General features: G+C 31.5%; 1 protein-coding gene and 1 long non-coding RNA gene across 10 annotated transcripts in view; both read right to left on the minus strand.

Moving 5' to 3' along the window:
• Positions 1-5,374, minus strand: part of LOC127718931 (uncharacterized) — a 36,400-nt gene extending 31,026 nt beyond the window's left edge. For 3 of the 6 annotated variants that reach the window (XR_007990020.1, XR_007990021.1, XR_007990019.1), the window contains exon 1: positions 1,112-5,374. This is a non-coding gene — a long non-coding RNA (uncharacterized LOC127718931). The remainder of the gene's footprint in view (positions 1-1,111) is intronic. The other 3 variants (XR_007990024.1, XR_007990023.1, XR_007990022.1) reach the window with 3 other exon arrangements.
• Positions 5,375-6,816: 1,442 nt separating this feature from the next.
• Positions 6,817-20,760, minus strand: part of LOC127718891 (voltage-dependent L-type calcium channel subunit beta-1-like) — a 66,140-nt gene continuing 52,196 nt past the window's right edge. For all 4 annotated transcript variants that reach the window (XM_052224976.1, XM_052224973.1, XM_052224972.1 and 1 more), the window contains 6 exons: positions 19,706-19,946; positions 17,724-17,863; positions 15,582-15,688; positions 14,726-14,877; positions 13,796-13,891; positions 6,817-11,605 (listed from right to left, as the gene is read on the minus strand). In XM_052224976.1, coding sequence (XP_052080936.1) covers positions 11,135-11,605; positions 13,796-13,891; positions 14,726-14,877; positions 15,582-15,688; positions 17,724-17,863; positions 19,706-19,946 — 1,207 coding nt within the window. In that variant the 3' untranslated portion in view covers positions 6,817-11,134. The remainder of the gene's footprint in view (positions 11,606-13,795; positions 13,892-14,725; positions 14,878-15,581; positions 15,689-17,723; positions 17,864-19,705; positions 19,947-20,760) is intronic.

A 20,760-nucleotide genomic window follows, 5' to 3' on the forward strand; every position in this document is an offset into this window, starting at 1 on the left:
AAAAAAAAAAGGAAAAAAAAAATTACCCCTTTTTTGACCCCCGCCCCCTTATGATTCATCACCCCCACCCCCCTTTCCCCCCAAACCAAGCTCAATAACAGCCTTGCCTTTATGGTATGGTACCTTGTAATACAATTTTAGAGAGATCCATACACTTGAACACAAGTTATTGTCTAGAAACTAAAAAATGCTTATTTTAAACCCCTTTTTAGGCCCCTTATTACTAAACGTTTTGGGCAATTACCACAACACTCAATTCCAGCTTTCCCTTTGTGAAATGGAACCTTGTAGTAAAATTTCAGAAAGATCCATACACTTACACACAAGTTATTGTCATGAAACTAGAAAAATGCTTGTTTTTTGCCCCCTTTTGGCCCCTTATTCCTAAAATTTTGAGGCAATTAACCCCAAAATCAATCCCAGCATTGACCCTTTGTGATATGGAATCTTGTGGTACAATGTCAAAGAGATCCATATGCTAACACACAAGTTATGTCTGGAAGTTACAAAAATGCTTATTTTCGGCCCCTTTTTGGCCCCTAATTCCTTAACTGTTGGTACCATAACCCCCAAAATCAATCCCCACCTTCCTATTGTGGTATTGAACCTTATGATAAAATTTCATAGAGATCCATTCACTTAAACTAAAGTTAGAGTGCGAAAACCATTGTGTATTCGGACGAAGACGCCAGACGACGACGACGACGCCAACGTCATACCAATATACGACCTCAAAATTTTTTTGCGGTCGTATAAAAAGGCGAGACATATCTCTGTGTCAACAGTTTATTATAAAATATATATCAAAGGTTTATATATGTATCAGCGATGTCTTGGACAAGTTCAAAAATCAGTGTCAATAATTTTTTTGAAAAAGAGTTATGCCCCTCAGAGATATAAATTACATGTATATGAATTAATTGCTCCGCAGGGCGCAGCTTGATACGACCGCAGAGGTCGAACCCTGAACAGTTGGGGGAAGTATGGACACAACATTCAAGCTTGATACAGCTTTGGATTTGGATTGTGATTCAATATTTGACACAGCATAGGTTTCTAACACAGATTGAATGTGGTCTAAGAACTTAAAAATTTTAAATTGGACATTCACCTATTATGGTCCAATATCCAAAATCTAAATACATGGTTAGATTCAGCATATCAAAGAACCCCAAGAATTCAATTTTTGATGAAATCAAACAAAGTTTAATTTTGGACCCTTTTGACCTCAATGTGGACAAAGTTGATAACGGGGCCCAAAAATCAAAAATCTAAATACATGGTTAGATTCAGCATATCAAAGAACCCCATATATTCAATTTTTATTGAAATCAAACAAAGTTAAATTTTGGACCCCAATTTGGACCAACTTGAAAACTGGGCCCATAATCAAAAATCTAAATACATGTTTAGATTCAGCATATCAAAGAACCCTAAGAATTCAATTTTTGTTAAAATCAAACTAAGTTTAATTTTGGACCCTTTGGACCTTAATGTAGACCAATTTGAAAACGGAACCAAAAATTAAGAATCTAAATACACGGTTAGATTCGGCATATCAAAGAACCCCAATAATTCAATTTTTGATGAAATCAAACAAAGTTTAATTTTGGACCCTTTTGACCTCAATGTGGACAAAGTTGATAACGGGGCCCAAAAATCAAAAATCTAAATACATGGTTAGATTCAGCATATCAAAGAACCCCATATATTCAATTTTTGTTGAAATCAAACAAAGTTTAATTTTGGACCCCGATTTGGACCAACTTGAAAACTGGGCCCATAATCAAAAATCTAAATACATGTTTAGATTCAGCATATCAAAGAACCCTAAGAATTCAATTTTTGTTAAAATCAAACTAAGTTTAATTTTGGACCCTTTGGACCTTAATGTAGACCAATTTGAAAACGGAACCAAAATTTAAGAATCTAAATACACAGTTAGATTCGGCATATCAAAGAACCCCCATAATTCAATTTTTGATGAAATCAAACAAAGTTTAATTTTGGACCCTTTGGACCTCAATGTGGACAAAGTTGATAACGGGGCCCAAAAATCAAAAATCTAAATACATGGTTAGATTCAGCATATCAAAGAACCCCATATATTCAATTTTTGTTGAAATCAAACAAAGTTAAATTTTGGACCCCAATTTGGACCAACTTGAAAACTGGGCTCATAATCAAAAATCTAAATACATGTTTAGATTCAGCATATCAAAGAACCCTAAGAATTCAATTTTTGTTAAAATCAAACTAAGTTTAATTTTGGACCCTTTGGACCTTAATGTAGACCAATTTGAAAACGGAACCAAAAATTAAGAATCTAAATACACGGTTAGATTCGGCATATCAAAGAACCCCAATAATTCAATTTTTGATGAAATCAAACAAAGTTTAATTTTGGACCCTTTGGACCTCAATGTGGACAAAGTTGATAACGGGGCCCAAAAATCAAAAATCTAAATACATGGTTAGATTCAGCATATCAAAGAACCCCATATATTCAATTTTTGTTGAAATCAAACAAAGTTAAATTTTGGACCCCAATTTGGACCAACTTGAAAACTGGGCCCATAATCAAAAATCTAAATACATGTTTAGATTCAGCATATCAAAGAACCCTAAGAATTCAATTTTTGTTAAAATCAAACTAAGTTTAATTTTGGACCCTTTGGACCTTAATGTAGACCAATTTGAAAACGGAACCAAAAATTAAGAATCTAAATACACGGTTAGATTCGGCATATCAAAGAACCCCAATAATTCAATTTTTGATGAAATCAAACAAAGTTTAATTTTGGACCCTTTTGACCTCAATGTGGACAAAGTTGATAACGGGGCCCAAAAATCAAAAATCTAAATACATGGTTAGATTCAGCATATCAAAGAACCCCATATATTCAATTTTTGTTGAAATCAAACAAAGTTTAATTTTGGACCCCGATTTGGACCAACTTGAAAACTGGGCCCATAATCAAAAATCTAAATACATGTTTAGATTCAGCATATCAAAGAACCCTAAGAATTCAATTTTTGTTAAAATCAAACTAAGTTTAATTTTGGACCCTTTGGACCTTAATGTAGACCAATTTGAAAACGGAACCAAAATTTAAGAATCTAAATACACAGTTAGATTCGGCATATCAAAGAACCCCCATAATTCAATTTTTGATGAAATCAAACAAAGTTTAATTTTGGACCCTTTGGACCTCAATGTGGACAAAGTTGATAACGGGGCCCAAAAATCAAAAATCTAAATACATGGTTAGATTCAGCATATCAAAGAACCCCATATATTCAATTTTTGTTGAAATCAAACAAAGTTAAATTTTGGACCCCAATTTGGACCAACTTGAAAACTGGGCTCATAATCAAAAATCTAAATACATGTTTAGATTCAGCATATCAAAGAACCCTAAGAATTCAATTTTTGTTAAAATCAAACTAAGTTTAATTTTGGACCCTTTGGACCTTAATGTAGACCAATTTGAAAACGGAACCAAAAATTAAGAATCTAAATACACGGTTAGATTCGGCATATCAAAGAACCCAAATAATTCAATTTTTGATGAAATCAAACAAAGTTTAATTTTGGACCCTTTGGACCTCAATGTGGACAAAGTTGATAACGGGGCCCAAAAATCAAAAATCTAAATACATGGTTAGATTCAGCATATCAAAGAACCCCATATATTCAATTTTTGTTGAAATCAAACAAAGTTTAATTTTGGACCCCGATTTGGACCAACTTGAAAACTGGGCCCATAATCAAAAATCTAAATACATGTTTAGATTCAGCATATCAAAGAACCCTAAGAATTCAATTTTTGTTAAAATCAAACTAAGTTTAATTTTGGACCCTTTGGTCCTTAATGTAGACCAATTTGAAAACGGAACCAAAATTTAAGAATCTAAATACACAATTAGATTCGGCATATCAAAGAACCCCCATAATTCAATTTTTGATGAAATCAAACAAAGTTTAATTTTGGACCCTTTGGACCTCAATGTGGACAAAGTTGATAACGGGGCCCAAAAATCAAAAATCTAAATACATGGTTAGATTCAGCATATCAAAGAACCCCATATATTCAATTTTTGTTGAAATCAAACAAAGTTAAATTTTGGACCCCAATTTGGACCAACTTGAAAACTGGGCCCATAATCAAAAATCTAAATACATGTTTAGATTCAGCATATCAAAGAACCCTAAGAATTCAATTTTTGTTAAAATCAAACTAAGTTTAATTTTGGACCCTTTGGACCTTAATGTAGACCAATTTGAAAACGGAACCAAAAATTAAGAATCTAAATACACGGTTAGATTCGGCATATCAAAGAACCCCAATAATTCAATTTTTGATGAAATCAAACAAAGTTTAATTTTGGACCCTTTTGACCTCAATGTGGACAAAGTTGATAACGGGGCCCAAAAATCAAAAATCTAAATACATGGTTAGATTCAGCATATCAAAGAACCCCATATATTCAATTTTTGTTGAAATCAAACAAAGTTTAATTTTGGACCCCGATTTGGACCAACTTGAAAATTGGGCCCATAATCAAAAATCTAAATACATGTTTAGATTCAGCATATCAAAGAACCCTAAGAATTCAATTTTTGTTAAAATCAAACTAAGTTTAATTTTGGATCCTTTGGACCTTAATGTTGACCAATTTGAAAACGGAACCAAAATTTAAGAATCTAAATACACAGTTAGATTCGGCATATCAAAGAACCCCCATAATTCAATTTTTGATGAAATCAAACAAAGTTTAATTTTGGACCCTTTGGACCTCAATGTGGACCAATTTAAAAACGGGGCCCAAAATCCAAAAACTAAATACACGGTTAGATTCAGCATATTAAAGAACCCCATGAAATCAAGAATAAAACCCCATTGAAATTGGTCAAGAAATAAGCAATTTATAGGAAGTATCTTCTTTTGCACAATCCTGTGCTATTAAATATTTCTTGCTATTGCGCAATACTGTACAATTGACAATTTCTTGCTATTGCGCAATATTGTGCTATTGGATATTTCTTGCTATTGCGCAATACTGTGCAATTGAAGATTTCTTGCTATTGCGCAATACTGTGCAATCGAAGATTTCTTGCTATTGTGCAATACTGTGCAATTGAAAATTTCTTGCTATTGCACAATACTTATTATATAATAATTTACACAACCTGTTTGGTGTGTATCTCCTACCATATCATTTTTATTTGATTTTAAATATAAATCAGAAATAACCAACTTAAAATGGAAAATTTTAAAAGAAACAAAAAAGGAAAAAAAGAAAAAAAAGGAAAAAAAAATAAATCCCCCCCCAAAATTTTTTGAACCCCCATTATGATTCATCACCCCAAACTCAACCCCAGCCTTCCCTTTGTGGTATGGTACCTTGCAGTACAATTTCAGAGAGATCCATACACTTGAACACAAGTTATTGTCTGGAAACTAGAAAAAAATGTGTTTTTTGGCCCCTTTTTGGCCCCAAATTCCTAAAAGTTTAGGGCAATTACCCCCAAACTCAAACCCAGCTTTCCCTTTGTGATATGGAACCTTGTAGTACAATTTCAGAAAGATCCATACACTAGCACAAGTTATTGTCACGACGACGACGACGACGACGGACGACGACGACGCCGACGCCGACGCCAACGTCATACCAATATACGACCACAAAAATTTTTTTGCGGTCGTATAAAAATTGCATTGTAAGTGTTCTGAGCAATCTGAGATGAGTGCCAAAATCAGCAGTGATCAATTATTTTTATCAGGAGTTATGTCCCAAATAAATCAACTTACCTCTATCTAAATTCATGAATGCAAAATGGTTTGAAAGAACATATCTGTTTAATGTGGACATTGAAATTACCGTTTATCCTCAATAATTAATCCATTATTTGACAAAGACCCTCGTGGGTAGTCAAGGTTGTTAAACACCCCTAAGTGGTAGTTATTTTACAAACATTGTGATAACTGTATAACCCATCTGTTGCTGAAGAGACAATGTAATGAACCAGGAATTATTTAATTACAGACAGACATACTGTGGATTCATTATTATTTGAAGGACACCAATTTGTGTGCATTTACATGAACCATGAATCTAAATGTTCCAAAGAATAACAAATTTTCTAAAGGCAGGTACACATGACTTTGGCAAAACCACATAAATACAATTTTTTGTTTCCACGAAAATAAATGAATCCACAGTACGCATTATAATATCTCTGCACTTTCTTAAGTAACTTAGAAGGTAAGAATTGGCAAACATGCACTCTAATAATACACAAAATCAAATCTTCCTGAAGGACAAGCGATTGTTGATCCTCTCTAACATTCTCCAGTTGGTTACTATGAAAGTCTGATATTAGGAAATCAATGACAGGTTCAGACAGAAAGCTATTGCAAGCAGACTGCCCACCAAATTCCTGTGCGACTTCATCAGAAGGCAATACAAATACTATAGACAAAACTAATTTCATTCAGTCAGAGATCCAAAATGTTGCCAATGTGCTCTTGTGATATATATAATTCCTGTGAAGTTCAGTTTTCAGTGGACTAGTTAAGTTTGCCATAGGTCTCAAAGTGGCTGTGACAAATGGGGCTTACCTGTAGACATCAGAGACAATATTTTTTGTAATCCATAAAGCAATGATGGCATTCATTTAACTTTCATACAAAATGTGGGATACGTAGGAGACAAAAATTGATAGGATAATTAGGTATTTGCAACCCTCAGATCACTGCGCTCCAATGATTTTTGTCTCTGGCAAGATAAAAACTGTAAAAAGAACACATCTGGAGATAAAAATCCGTTTTTATTTACAAATCCAACAAAAATGGAGTAATATGAGTGAAAAATTGTACAAGTTTGTAGAAGCTTAAATGATTTCATATATAACATTAGTGAACAACCTTACACACACTTTAACAACCAAACATTCTGCAAAATAAACTAAAGGATTTCTGTCATTGGTAATATCCAATATCAAGTCCTTGCAATATACAATGTCATTAACAAACAGGAAATAGTTATTGTCTTTAGTTGTTGGTTATCTATAATTGTCAAGATGAAAGTTCTATTTTCTTTGTTTTATTCTAAAATCATGTAGCTGAACATCCACATCGGTTTTCCAGAAAAATGTTAAAATAATTCTGGATTCAAATTTTAGAGTATTCTTTGTTTCATCACATGATTCCAAACTTTTTACATCCAATCAGATGTACATGTATATAGATTAACAAACGGCTAAATAACAACCTGTTAAATTTAACCCTGTACATAACTGCATGTTTTGTTGAAGTATTTTGTAATCTTTAATGATACCATTGATAGAATGACCCATGTAAAATACAAAAATAAGATCAGGAATTTAGTCACATTTTTTTACCAACTAGAAATATAAAGTGTCATAATTTCTACTTATCAGGTGACCATATAAACAGTTGCATATGCGCTAATACTTTTTAAAGTAAAAGTAAAATCAGTATAAAATGGATAAACCTGCATTTAAATCTGTTATATATTACAGCTATTTTGAGACAGATTTTCTGTGTATCTTACATGTAAATTATTTCCTATAGTCATATGAAAATAAAATTACTTGTAAATAAATACATTAGTTAGTGTAAAGACTTTAAGGATTTCTTTCAACAATTTCAGAACACAACATGAATATTCATGTTTCTGGATTTCTTCTTTGGATTTCGTATGTTTGTACCCTTATGGTTTTAACAAAGATATCAACGTTTTAAGTGCATTTAAGTAAAAAATAAACATGATCTCTTTGTAGGATCTGAGTAAAAAAATAACATAGGAGTAATTCTACTTATCCCCTCCTTGATCCTCACCCATTATATGACGTTAGTCTTCATTAAAGAAACATTGGGTCAAGAAATATTTGAGAAACTTACAACTGTATGAATGTAGACAAAATTATGCATACTGTACAATTTAACAAAATATGTCTATTTATCAAATGTGAAAAAAACTACCCAAAATACGGAGTTTTATTATGCATGTCTTGTTTCAAAAATCCATTAACTGTGTATACTTTTCTTCTTAAAATTTGATATATATTTGAGTTATTAAGCATACAAAAAATCTTTTCTTATTTTAGTATCTTACAACCATTAAATTCAAAGTAAATATTAAGTATGTATATAGGTCACAACCTAAACCAAATCAGGGTTCTGTTATTTTCACAGTTTAAATATACTAGTGTAGAAATTTCACATTGCTCCTATTGAGATCTTCTTAAAATCAATATTTGTCCAATAAGAAATGTTTAAATACAATTCCATGTTGCACTGTTACTGTCCATTATCTAAAAAAGAACATTTAGGCAGGACATTTTGTGAGCAGGTTTCTCAAGTATATGCAATTTTGTCACTGGTACTAACAGTTTGTTTTACATTAATAAGTTATACTATTAATTTTCCCTAAAACCAAAATGGCAAATTTCCTTTTGAAGACTGATCTTTGTTGTTTTTACTGAAACCAAGGATAACAGAACTTTATTTGGTCAATGAATATGTATATAAAATATTGCACTTAAAATAACAATAAACAAGAAATATATATATTTATCTCATTAACATACATGTGATATCTCAGATTTTAAAACTAATTCTTAAGCATGACCAGTTAAGATATTTTGAAGTTACAAATTGTGGATACATTTTTCAACAAAATGCTCTTTTTTTATTTGTTAGTACCCATAGGCTTTTTATAAACAGTGATTGTATCTCTGTTTGTTTTGTTTTTATCCCACTTCTAATGTGTTGGTAAAATATCATGCTGGTCAGTTTTATTAGTAAGGATGCTTGGAATGACCAGTGTATTCCAAAAATATTTGGCGAGTATATACAAATTACCTGGGGGGGGGGGAAATTAAAACCATACTTTTGAAGTGATGACAGACTAAAGCAATTTCACAGATGAAGTCCACTCAGCCAAAAGGTCCAATATTTCTATTTGTAGGCTATTGTGTAAATATTCAATAAGGACTTCATCTTTGAAAACAACCAAAGAATCCAACAGCTTAAATAAATTCATCTCTTGTTTATCACATGTATGTTATGATTTACATGTAAAATAGAGAAACAAAAAATATCAGGGTGTTATATCATAGTATAAATATCATTTTGATTTATAATTACAACTTTATAAAAATTGAGATTCATAATTACCATTAGAACTGAGATTCATAATTGCCATTAGTATGATGGAAGATGTGGGGTATACCTGATGATAAACTTTATTATTATGCTCATAATAAATCTGTACACATTCTACCCTTACATTGTCGATAATGTTTCTTTCAAAAATATGATTCAAATTTCCTTACCAACCTCTCTATTATTTAAAAATATAAATAACTACTTAATTGAATATTAGATGCAAACTACTACAAAAAGCCTCATTTCTTGGAAAACAAACTAAGTTTACTTTCAGTTGCAACAAAGTTGAATCCCTAATATTTTTTTTTATTAGAAATGGCTAGGTCTCATTTAATCTAAATTGTTTATTATTCAACTTCATCTAGTTTTTCGCATCATTCCTGTAGACTCTTTCTTAGTAAGAATTAAACAAAGTTTGCTTTAATGTAAAGTAATGCAACATAAACCTACATTTACATATACTGGTAGCAGATTGCACATAAGTAATATATAGAATCAAAAAATCATTGCATTTTTGTGTAGATCACCTATTGCACATACAGTATAAATTAAATTGAAGAAAAAAATATTCTTAAATCAAATAAATATTAAAAATCAAATACATTTTTATATGCATCAATTTTTATAAAGCCTCCATCCTTTCCAAATACTTGTAAAATGTTACATCAACATTCAAAATACTTTTGCAAAACATTTTTTCCACTATTCTATGCAGTAATGGTAATCTGTTTATAAAAACGTCGTGTGATTGAGAACAAAGTTGAGTTTAAGTCAAAAAGAAACCTAAGCAATAAAAAAACCACAAAACATATGCCAATCATATATCTTATATTTCCACAAACTGAATGCTATCAACTTAAAAATAATAAATGCATCATTTCACATCCTTCTCAGAAGATCAATATTTAACTCCAAATATATATGTATAAAGGACAAGAATATTTCCAAGCAAATGTGTGTTTGACTGTAGGCCAACAAAATTAAAATATCTGATTCTCAAATGTTGCAGTCAGTTATCATTGTTTTAAAAAAAAGACAATTGCTTATTACAAATTTGAAAAGACAGATGACAGAAAATTCTGACAACAGATTGTTTTAATTGACTACTAATGTATATAATTATATTATTGTTAAGTCATCATCTTGCTTAATAGGTAAAGTTATCATCCTTACATGAGGCCCCAGATACTTTGATGTTCTGAATCATGAAAGACAATCAGATAATTTCAATAAATGTTATTTTTTCAAAATTAAATACAGATAGTAAACCAAAACAAACTTTTTTCTCATCAATATTTTATCGTCCTAACATTTGGTAAGAGATGGTGCTAAATTTTCCGTTCACAGAGAAAAGGTTTTAAAAAACAGAATTCTAAATAGCCATACACTTGATAGCAGGTTATAAATTGTCTGGGTACAATTCAAATTATTTGAACATTTCTCCAATTTATTTCTGAAAATATATGAATTTCTATGGTATAAACTACAAACGATTTCTAGGCGTTTCCTAAAATTGAAAAGGATGAAGGCTTCATGTTTTAATTTCAGCAGCTGTACTAAATACTACTTCTTATCCATGTATACAAAACACATTCATACTCAATAAAACATAGCATAAAACTTTCCATTCATGTGTTAATATTATAAGTTAAAAGGTGAAAAAATTCAAAAATCACATGATTTTATTTGAAAGAGGGAGATAACTCTCAGTCATTGTTGATTGGATAATCATCCAGTTACAAGCAATGTTGATTGGTTAAATTGGAAATCAGTTAATAAAATGGCTGTGCTACTCCATAACAATTCCATATCTATACAGTAACAAACATGTTGATTGGTTAGGTCTGCTATGTATCATGTCTTAGTTGATTGGTTAACAGTATAACCAAGGTGATTGGATAAATTGAATATTCAAACGGACAAAAATTGATTGGTTAAATGTCTATACTGGCTTGTTTAATTGGTTTAAACTTAGAGTTTCTTGATGGTGATCCATACCTAGGATCTATAGAATCGTGTTCATCACTATAAAGCCTGTCATCATGTTTATATTCATGCTCCCTACGCCTATCGTATTCCCTATGTTCATTCGACCTTAAATCACGGTCATGCATTTTATCGTAAGTTCGTCCTGCATCATGGTCATGTGAGTGTCTATCACGTCTATCATGTCCACGTTCCGGAGACATTGAATGACGATGATGTTGTGAACCATGTGGGGCAGGCATTGTATTATGCCGGCTGAGAGAAGTCGGCGAGTGAGGGCTGTGCCCGTGATGACGTGGCGTATGATGAGGTGTCAAATCAGGAGGATTAGCAGCGCGATAATAAACTTCTAAATATTCAGCTAAATGTTCACATGCATCTTCTAATTGGTTTTCATCCAGAATCACATCAAACATGTCCTGAAAGTACAAATAAAATACAACTTAAATTATATAAGGACATAACCAAATTTGAAGCTTATTATTAACATCACAAGTAGGCTTTATTTTAAATATATCTGACATTCTAACTAAATGATACAAGAACTGTAATTGTTAATTATTCTCTGAGCCAATTTTTGTTGGGATCTTACATCTCCAGCAATACCAGAATTGGCAAATCATAAACCCTTACTCCTGAATGTTTCCTTTCCTTATTACAACACAAAATAGTTGATGTAAAGATTAAATTGTGCATTATTTATTCCTTTATTTCAGAAGTATCATAATACACATACACATTCAGAAAGAAATATTTTTTCAATTTATAAAACAGTTTCTTGATAAAATTGAGAATGGAAATGGGGAATGTGTCAAAGAGACAACAACCCGACCATAGAGCAGACAACAGCCGAAGGCCACCAATGGGTCTTCAATGCAGCGAGAAACTCCCGCACCCGGAAGCGTCCTTCAGCTGGCCCCTAAACAAATATGTATACTAGTTCAGTGATAATGGACATCATACTAAACTCCAAATTATACACAAGAAACTAAATTTAAAATAATACAAGACTAATAAAGGCCAGAGGCTCCTGACTTGGGACAGGCGCAAAAATGCGGCGGGGTTAAACATGTTTTTTGAGATCTCAACCCTCCCCCTATACCTCTAGCCAATGTAGAAAAAACAAACGTACAACAGTACGCACAGTAAAACTCAGTTTAAGAGAAGTCCGAGTTCGATGTCAGAATAGGAAACAAAAGAAAATAAACAAAATGACAATAATACATAAATAACAACAGACTACTAGCAGTTACTGACATGCCAGCTCCAGACCTCAATTAAACTGATTGAAAGATTATGTCTTCATCATATGAATATCAGGCACAATCCCTCCTGTTAGGGGTTTAGTATTATACCGTCATAAAATATATGAGAAGAACATAACCCGTGTCATGCCAACAACTGGTTTTAGAATAAATATGTTTAATTCCGATGCAAAGACCCTATAAGTGAATCAATATTAAAATAAGGAGATGTGGTATGATTGCCAACAAAACAACTATCCACCAAAGTTCAAATGAAGTGGATGTAAGCAGTTATAGGCAACCATTCAGCCTTCAACAATGAGAAAAAACCCATACCAAACCCAAACATGTCAGTTTTGATAGATTTATTCTTATGAAGAATAGATGACCATAACTGATTAGTGCAATGATTTATTTTCATTTGTTATTTTATTTTGGTTTATTCTGGGTAAGACTAATATTTGTTTGTGGGCCAGCTGAAGGTCTTATCTTGATGTCTACACATGTCATTTTACAATTTGTCACTTGACAGAAACATAATTTAAACATTTAATTCCTCATTACAACTGTTATAACATTTTGTCTAAAAAGATCTTTAGGTTAAAAGGTAATGGAAGCCAACAAATGTAAATCTAAATGTCTAAAAAGATCTTCTTTAGGTTAAAAGGTAATGGAAGCCAACAAATGTAAATCTAAATGTCTAAAAAGATCTTCTTTAGGTTACAAGGTAATGGAAGCCAAAAAACGTTAATCTAAATGTCTAAAAAGATCTTCTTTAGGTTAAAAGGTAATGGAAGCCAGCAAATGTAAATTTATGTAAAGATCTATGTTTTCTTTTTCATGACCATGGCTGCTTTCCTATGTTAACATTAGTTTTCATGATTAAAATACAAGTTATTAGATCCTAAACAAAGTAAATATTCTTGATTGTTGAAATTTCAACTCAAATAACTCTGCTTAAAACTGCAACTTTCTTTCTCCAAAACTTATAATAAAACCTGACTTTCAAGCTTTGAAAATTGACAAAATTGTGAAGAAAAAAAAATTTCTAGACAGTATTGTTATTCACAGGTAAAACCTTCATGTTTGCTTTTTGTCTTACCCAGAATAAACCAAAATAAAATAACAAATGAAAATAAATCATTGCACTAATCAGTTATGGTCATCTATTCTCCATAAGAATAAACAATCTATCAAAACTGACATGTTTGGGTTTGGTATGGGTTTTTTCTCATTGTTGAAGGCTGAATGGTTGCCTATAACTGCTTACATCCACTTCATTTGAACTTTGGTGGATAGTTGTTTTGTTGGCAATCATACCACATCTCCTTATTTTTATATCAATGATTAACTCTGAGTACTTACAGAACTACACTGGTTTAACTTATCTGCAGCTACCAGCTGAACATTCATGTTACGACTCTGGGCTTTCCCACGAGATTTGATTAATCGCTGTAATACCTGAAATATAAAAGTATCATCAGTTACTACTTGGTTGAAATCTTGGCTATATGAACCAGGGTTATGAAAGTGTATACATGTACTAAAAATATATCAAAGAAATGAATTTTTCACTGTGATTATCACTTATACAGTCTGATGTCCAATATATCCAAATGTAATGATGTTTACAAGTTGCATCATTTCTATAAATAACACTACATACTGTTAGAACATTTTAAAAACAAATCTGTGTAAACAGATTATGCCAGACACTTGTATGGAAATATTATTTCTTCTCCATTTTTCCTGTATATCAAGTTTTCCTTAAAAAATTATGATAAGAGCCCTGTCTCTCTATAGGATTAAAGCGGCCATGTTAATAATAATATCCAGTTTTGTAAGAAAACTTCACTAAAAATCTTTTGTCATTCACTTATAAAAACTGGGTAATTTAGTTATAAAGTATGAAAATCATATATTTCAGATCCAAATGTTCTCTCCTGATATTCAAAATAAACACTTTTTCATAAGTCTTTTTTTCAAAAATAATACAGAGTATCATTAATATTTAAGACATTCAAAAGTTTTGAGTAGGAATTTGAATACGGGGATGAAAAATTGAAGCATGAGTGACCTTTTAGATAGTAGTGAATGGCAACAATTATACCAAATACCAAGTATCATTGAAATCCCTAAAGGCAATCAATCTGAATCAGACATAACTTGCCCACAGACAGAAGGACACTCGAGAGTGATTCCTATATAAACACTGAACTTTGTTCACAGTAGGTATAAAACTATTGTACTTGGTGTCCAATCAATGCTTACCCAATTAAAAGTAATGCGACTTACCTTTGGTGAAGCTATTTTTACATAAACTATAATGGGTGCTAATGAAGTCTTGGCTAGTTGAGAGGGGTGGTTTATAGTGTCACAATCTAATGCTACTAATTGTAGTTGTCTACATAAGCCGAAAATTCTTTCAATTTCTTCCTGAACCTCGCCTGAAAAAAAACATTACAATTCATATTTATTATCTATATATTATACAATAAAAAAAACAAAACAATGTTTAAAATCATTCCAAAGTTTCTATTGCATATATTGTATTTCACTTTTTAACAGATTTATATGTTTTCAAATTTTACACTTTGACGGTTACCAGCTTTCTGTTTAGACCATTTTGGTGATAAGTCCATCTTAAACGTTAACCCTCTCCATAATATTTGAGGAGAAAGTTGTTCCAGGACCATGTCTCCTGAGTACAAAATCATCAATATAAGAAAGATCGTTTTTTTCTGGTTTATTGCTTTTGTTTATTTTAGTTTTTTTATACCCACTCTTTATCATGTTTATAGCCATTTAATAATGTTTGTGTTGCTATAATTACTAACTTGCAAGGGAAGTGCTTCAATATCTTAGAAATGACATAAAAGAAATGTCTACCCACCTTTACAATTTTATTGGGACAAGAATCCCATTTGGTATGTCAATGATGTTGGCATGGCTATCATGACCTACACAAAATTTTGTTTGTTGGTTATATAGACACGGTAAACAATGACTGCTGTCATGTAGACTTACCTACAGTAGTCATTTTATTGGTACCATTACCTGGTTCCCTATTTGGTTATTAAGTGACTTACCTACAGCAGTCATTTTATTGGTACTATTACCTGGTTCCCTATTTGGTTATTAAGTGACTTACCTACAGCAGTCATTTTATTGGTACCAGTACCGAGTACCCTATTTGGTTTGTTAACTATTGATTTTCTAGCTAAAGATATATCTACAGATACTCTAGTTATGATGATTCTGAAAAACAAAAATAAATGAAAAAAAATAATTTTCAATCAAATGTTAAGACTTCAAAGATAGAGATAATCAAGCTGTAACCACATACTCATGATATCCATAGTTGCCAACTCACGTGATATTCGCGTGTAATACATGCTTTTTCAATGGTTTACACACAAAGATTTTGTCACATGGTGTGTACATGCTTTTCACCACTTTGCATGCCATTACACGCTCTGTTGTTTTGATTTTTTGGTTGTTTGTGATATCGCGATTCTCAGGTTTTTTCATAATTAGACGATAAATACAAAAAATTTCGAAGTATTCGTTGTTTATTTTTCGATATTGACGAACAACAAAAGCCCTTCAGGTTAGTTTGTGAGAAGTTTTTAAGGTTTAGTGACTTTCTTTTTTTTTAAATTCACTTTGGGGAAATGTCCAGCAGAAAGAGGTTGCTTTCTGAACCTGTACCGTCGTCTAAAGAGCAGAGTGATAAGCGAAAACTATACGTGTTTACGTACCAAAAAAGTTGGGAGTCCGAGTTTAAATGGATAAAAGAAAATGATCAAATCAAATATGTTTATTTTCCTAATCAAAGGACTATTATTAAGGGCATATCAATAACAAATTATGCATCTTAAACATTATCAACAATTTGCAATCATAACAATATGTGCAAGAGGATAACTAGCTATTTGATAAAGAATTCAATGGTATTCAAATTAAATAAAATATTTTTCTTTTTCAGTTTCAAATCTAGCCAAAAGAGCTTTGACCAGGGAATAGCAACATTCTGGGCAGACATAGATGACATTTTTACTGACAAAAAACATTATGACATTCTTTCAAAGCTTGCTAAAGCTATTTTAGTTCTGCCAAATAGCAATTCTGACTGTGAGAGAGCATTTTCAATTATAAAGAAGATTTACATTGAATTCAAATCAGAACTCAACAATGATATATTGTGTGCATTGTTATCATGTAAAGTTAACCAAACTGGAAGTTGTTTTAAATATGTGCCTAGCTAGTTGTGTTGTAAACAAGCCACTGTTGAATACAATAAAAGTTTACAGTAGAATATTGTTTTTTTATATTAACAAATTTGTATAATGTTCATATTAAAAAGTCTGCATCTACTTCACGCGTTTTCACACGCTTTTTGACATGTCATGTCATGTCATGACATGATTTGTCATTGTCAGAGGTTGGCAACTATGATGATATCTCATTTACATATTTTAAATTCATAGCAATATAGGATACTGTGGATTCATTATTATTTGTTGGATAAAAATTTTTTGTGGGTACAGGGGATCCATGAATTGAAATGTTCAACGAATTACAAATTACTATAGGAATGTATGCAAACATTGTTAAAATCACGAAATCAAATATCCAAGAAAGTTTTCATCAATCCATGAAATTTGAACCCACCAAAATAAATGAATCCAGTACTGTGATCTAAGCAAGTATATAATTTATACTTATTTTAAGAAAGTTAAATCTTCTTATTTCAATCATGTATGTCCTTTAATAATCCGATTAATTGTATTAATAGGTATGAAATTCTATAAACTACTTTCTGAAAGTTGTGACTTCTAATGTTTCTCTGACAATCTGATTAAAACATTTTGCCTGAGTGTGAATTCACATGGCAGGCATACAGAGATGCTTACCCTGTTAATGCAACCAGTGTCACGCCTTGTGGAGTTCATTTGATTAGTTCATTTTGTATTTTTATTTTATTTTTTTATCTATTATTTTATTTTCTTCATGAATTTATGAGATTTGAACATTTGTAAATTACTGTTGCCTTTATTATATTCAAATTTTACAACTATTGTGTATAATTTACGCGCACATAACTCTTTTAGTTGGGAGGGAACCAGTATTAAATATCACTGATAATAATAATGTTAAGGATTGCATAAAAATACATTAAAATCTAATGAAGAACTAATCTTTATTAAGTGAATCATTCCTAAGTATATCTGTCATGATTTTATTTAAAATAAATAAGGCAGTCAATTTTTAACCTCAATAGAGTACTTACTTGCCCTCAAACCGATGTTTGAGAAAATCAAATAAAGCTTTCTGCATCATATCAGTTACTTCATATCCCTTTAATGAAGGCCCTACTAGTACTATAGGTCGCATAGAAGGCACTACTTCATACGGTGGAATACTATCAGACTGAAAAACAAATAATATCCCTTGAATGAAGGCCCTACTAGTACTATGCACTAATTCATATGGCGGAATACAATCAAACCGAAAAATAAATAACATTTGTCAAATGAATGACTAGATGTAACAAAGTCTATTTAGAGTTCTAAATCTTTCAAAAATAATTGATTAAACATCAAACTTTAATATTTAGTAGTTGATTTCATATCTCATCTTCTTACAGTCATACATGTTCAGACATCTTTTACTATTATTTTCAATTATTAAAGAGTTGCCAATTAAGTCTCTACAGTACACAATTATTTCATAATCCTTCTTATACAGTGGTGGATATATGTTTTAATGATGACAGTCATTCAATTGTCCCTGATAGAATCACTCATTGAAATACCACAGATAATCACTTGACTCCTTTGATGTTAAATTATATTTATAGAACTGTGAACTAAACAAATGACCAATTGCTTTCAAAGTAAATTCATTCAAGATCTTTTGTTCCTCGTAAATATGAAATTTTGTTGAAATCAGATTGCTTTGAATATGTACCTGTATTTTGCTTTTGGAGGCCATTTAGAAAATGGCAACAGATGGATAATTTTTAACACTTGGAATCAATTTGGCATAGCACATTACACCATGCAATAAATCAATTTTAGTTCCTAGCACAAATAGATGTTTTTTCCCCATTTTTCAAACAAATAATGAGCACATACTTTATTATATCATGAATCAATTTGGAACAGCAAATTATATAACAATAATATATCAATTTTCACTAAAATCCAAACACAGAAAGATGTTTCACAAAGTTTATGAAGTTCTCCAATTTTCACCAAAAATAATATGCATATCTTTACACTAAATCCATTGGATGTTGGATGTGTACGGATTGATAATTTAGTCTTAGATGCATGATTTTTTTTATTAGTTGTTAGTGGCTTAGAACTAGCTGTCAGTAACTGTGAGTACTCTCAGATCTGTACTTAGTGTCTTTTTGTTGTTTGGATGTACAAGTACCCGCCCACGTCCACTTGTATTTGTAGTATTTGTATTTTTATCCATCTGATGAGTTAAGCCTCTTTCAACTGATTTTTATAGTTCGTTCTTATGTTGTACTGTTACACCACTGTCCCAGGTTAGGGGAGGGTTGGGATCCAGCTAACATGTTTAACCCCGCCACATTCTGTATGTATGTGCCTGTCCCAAGTCAGGAGCCTGTAATTCAGTGGTTGTCGTTTGTTTATGTGTTTCATATTTGTTTTTCGTTCATTTTTTGTACATAATTAGGCCGTTAGTTTTCTCGTTTGAATTGTTTTACATTGTCATTTCGGGGCCTTTTATAGCTGACTGTGCAGTATGGGCTTTGCTCATTGTTGAAGGCCGTACGGTGACCTATAGTTGTTAATTTCTGTGTCATTTGGTCCTTTGTGGAGAGTTGTCTCATTGGCAATCATACCACATCTTCTTTTTTATATATGAAACAAAACAACTGTACAAAATTGTGCTTCAGTACTACTAAAAAAAGCTATCATTTTGTATTAAACCAAACTACCATTGTGTAAACAAAGATATATCCTATCAATTTAACAACATCAGGGGTGTATCTTATAATACTTACACAAAACTCAAACATTCTAAACCCAAATTACTTTAGCACGAAAGATTATGTTTATGTCAACAATGTTTAGACTGAATTAATTTGTAGAAAATATGCTCTGAGTTTTGACAAACATAGGTTGGTTAAAAGAGGTTTATTCAGTGTTAGACAAAGGTTTCATTGTTTCATTTACCTCTACTTCTCCATTTTTCTATAAAATAGATTTTCATTACGAAAAATATCTGTTTTACCTTTTTGAAAAATGGTTTCTTTTTCTCCTTGCCACTAGGAGGCGTTACACTGCTGGACTGTTTAGAGTTTCCGACACTATCACTGTCATCGACTGTACTCTGTCCTCCATCCATCCCATTTTCTGTGTCCATCCCAATCACCCCTAAATCTGGTGTGGGAGGAGTTGAGCCACGTGAATTAGATGGGTTGGTTCCTCCACCACCTAATAAACTTTCTATATTAGACGACGAAGGGTTTTTACTGAAAAAATACAAGCTCACATTTTTTATAACTATTAGATAAATGAAAATCAAAATGCTATCATGAAGAGCTTTTCTAGGAAACACATAGTTATATACTTGTTTAATTCATAATTTTCAAAATTTTTTAGTTTGCTTGGATGAATGCCCAAGTATAAGACTCATCTAAGAATACTACTAATTTTGGAAACGTTGCATTTAATATGACTACATATTCTACAATCATGTTTTCAATATGAAGTCTCTTTCATTTACCAATTAAAGTAATAAGGAAAACAACATAAAATAGTATTAATAGTAACAGAAAGAGAAAATTAGCCCCAATGAAGATCTCCAAAATATAGAGGGTTGACACCTATGATTTCTTTAGCAACAATAGTATCATTTTTTTATTCACTAATTTTAAATTGAATAATATGATGAACAAGCACTCTGATAGTATTGGATGGCAATACATAATGCCCTACTGGTAAAAAATTCAATGTATTGGAACAAAATTAAAATTTGACTTGGGACAGGCCCAAAAATGCGGCAGAGGTTAAAATATGTTTGGTGAGATCTCAACCCTCCCCAACTTGCATGTATTATTTTCCAAGGACCATTTGCATGCAAAAAAATCATCTGAACAGAACAAAAATCGAACTTGATCTATAACTTGTAGTAGTTAAACAATATAACAAATATCAAATCAATATCTTTTGCTATTATTTTAGATGTGAAAACTAGGTGGCACCAGCAGTCCTTATTTACTTTCTTTTAACCACTTAAGATTTACATAATTTCTTCTTAAAAACTAATATTTTGTCATAAAGCTC

This window comes from Mytilus californianus, unplaced genomic scaffold (assembly GCF_021869535.1).
Source record: "Mytilus californianus isolate M0D057914Y unplaced genomic scaffold, xbMytCali1.0.p SCAF_10, whole genome shotgun sequence".
NCBI classification, from domain to species: Eukaryota; Metazoa; Mollusca; class Bivalvia; order Mytilida; family Mytilidae; genus Mytilus; species Mytilus californianus.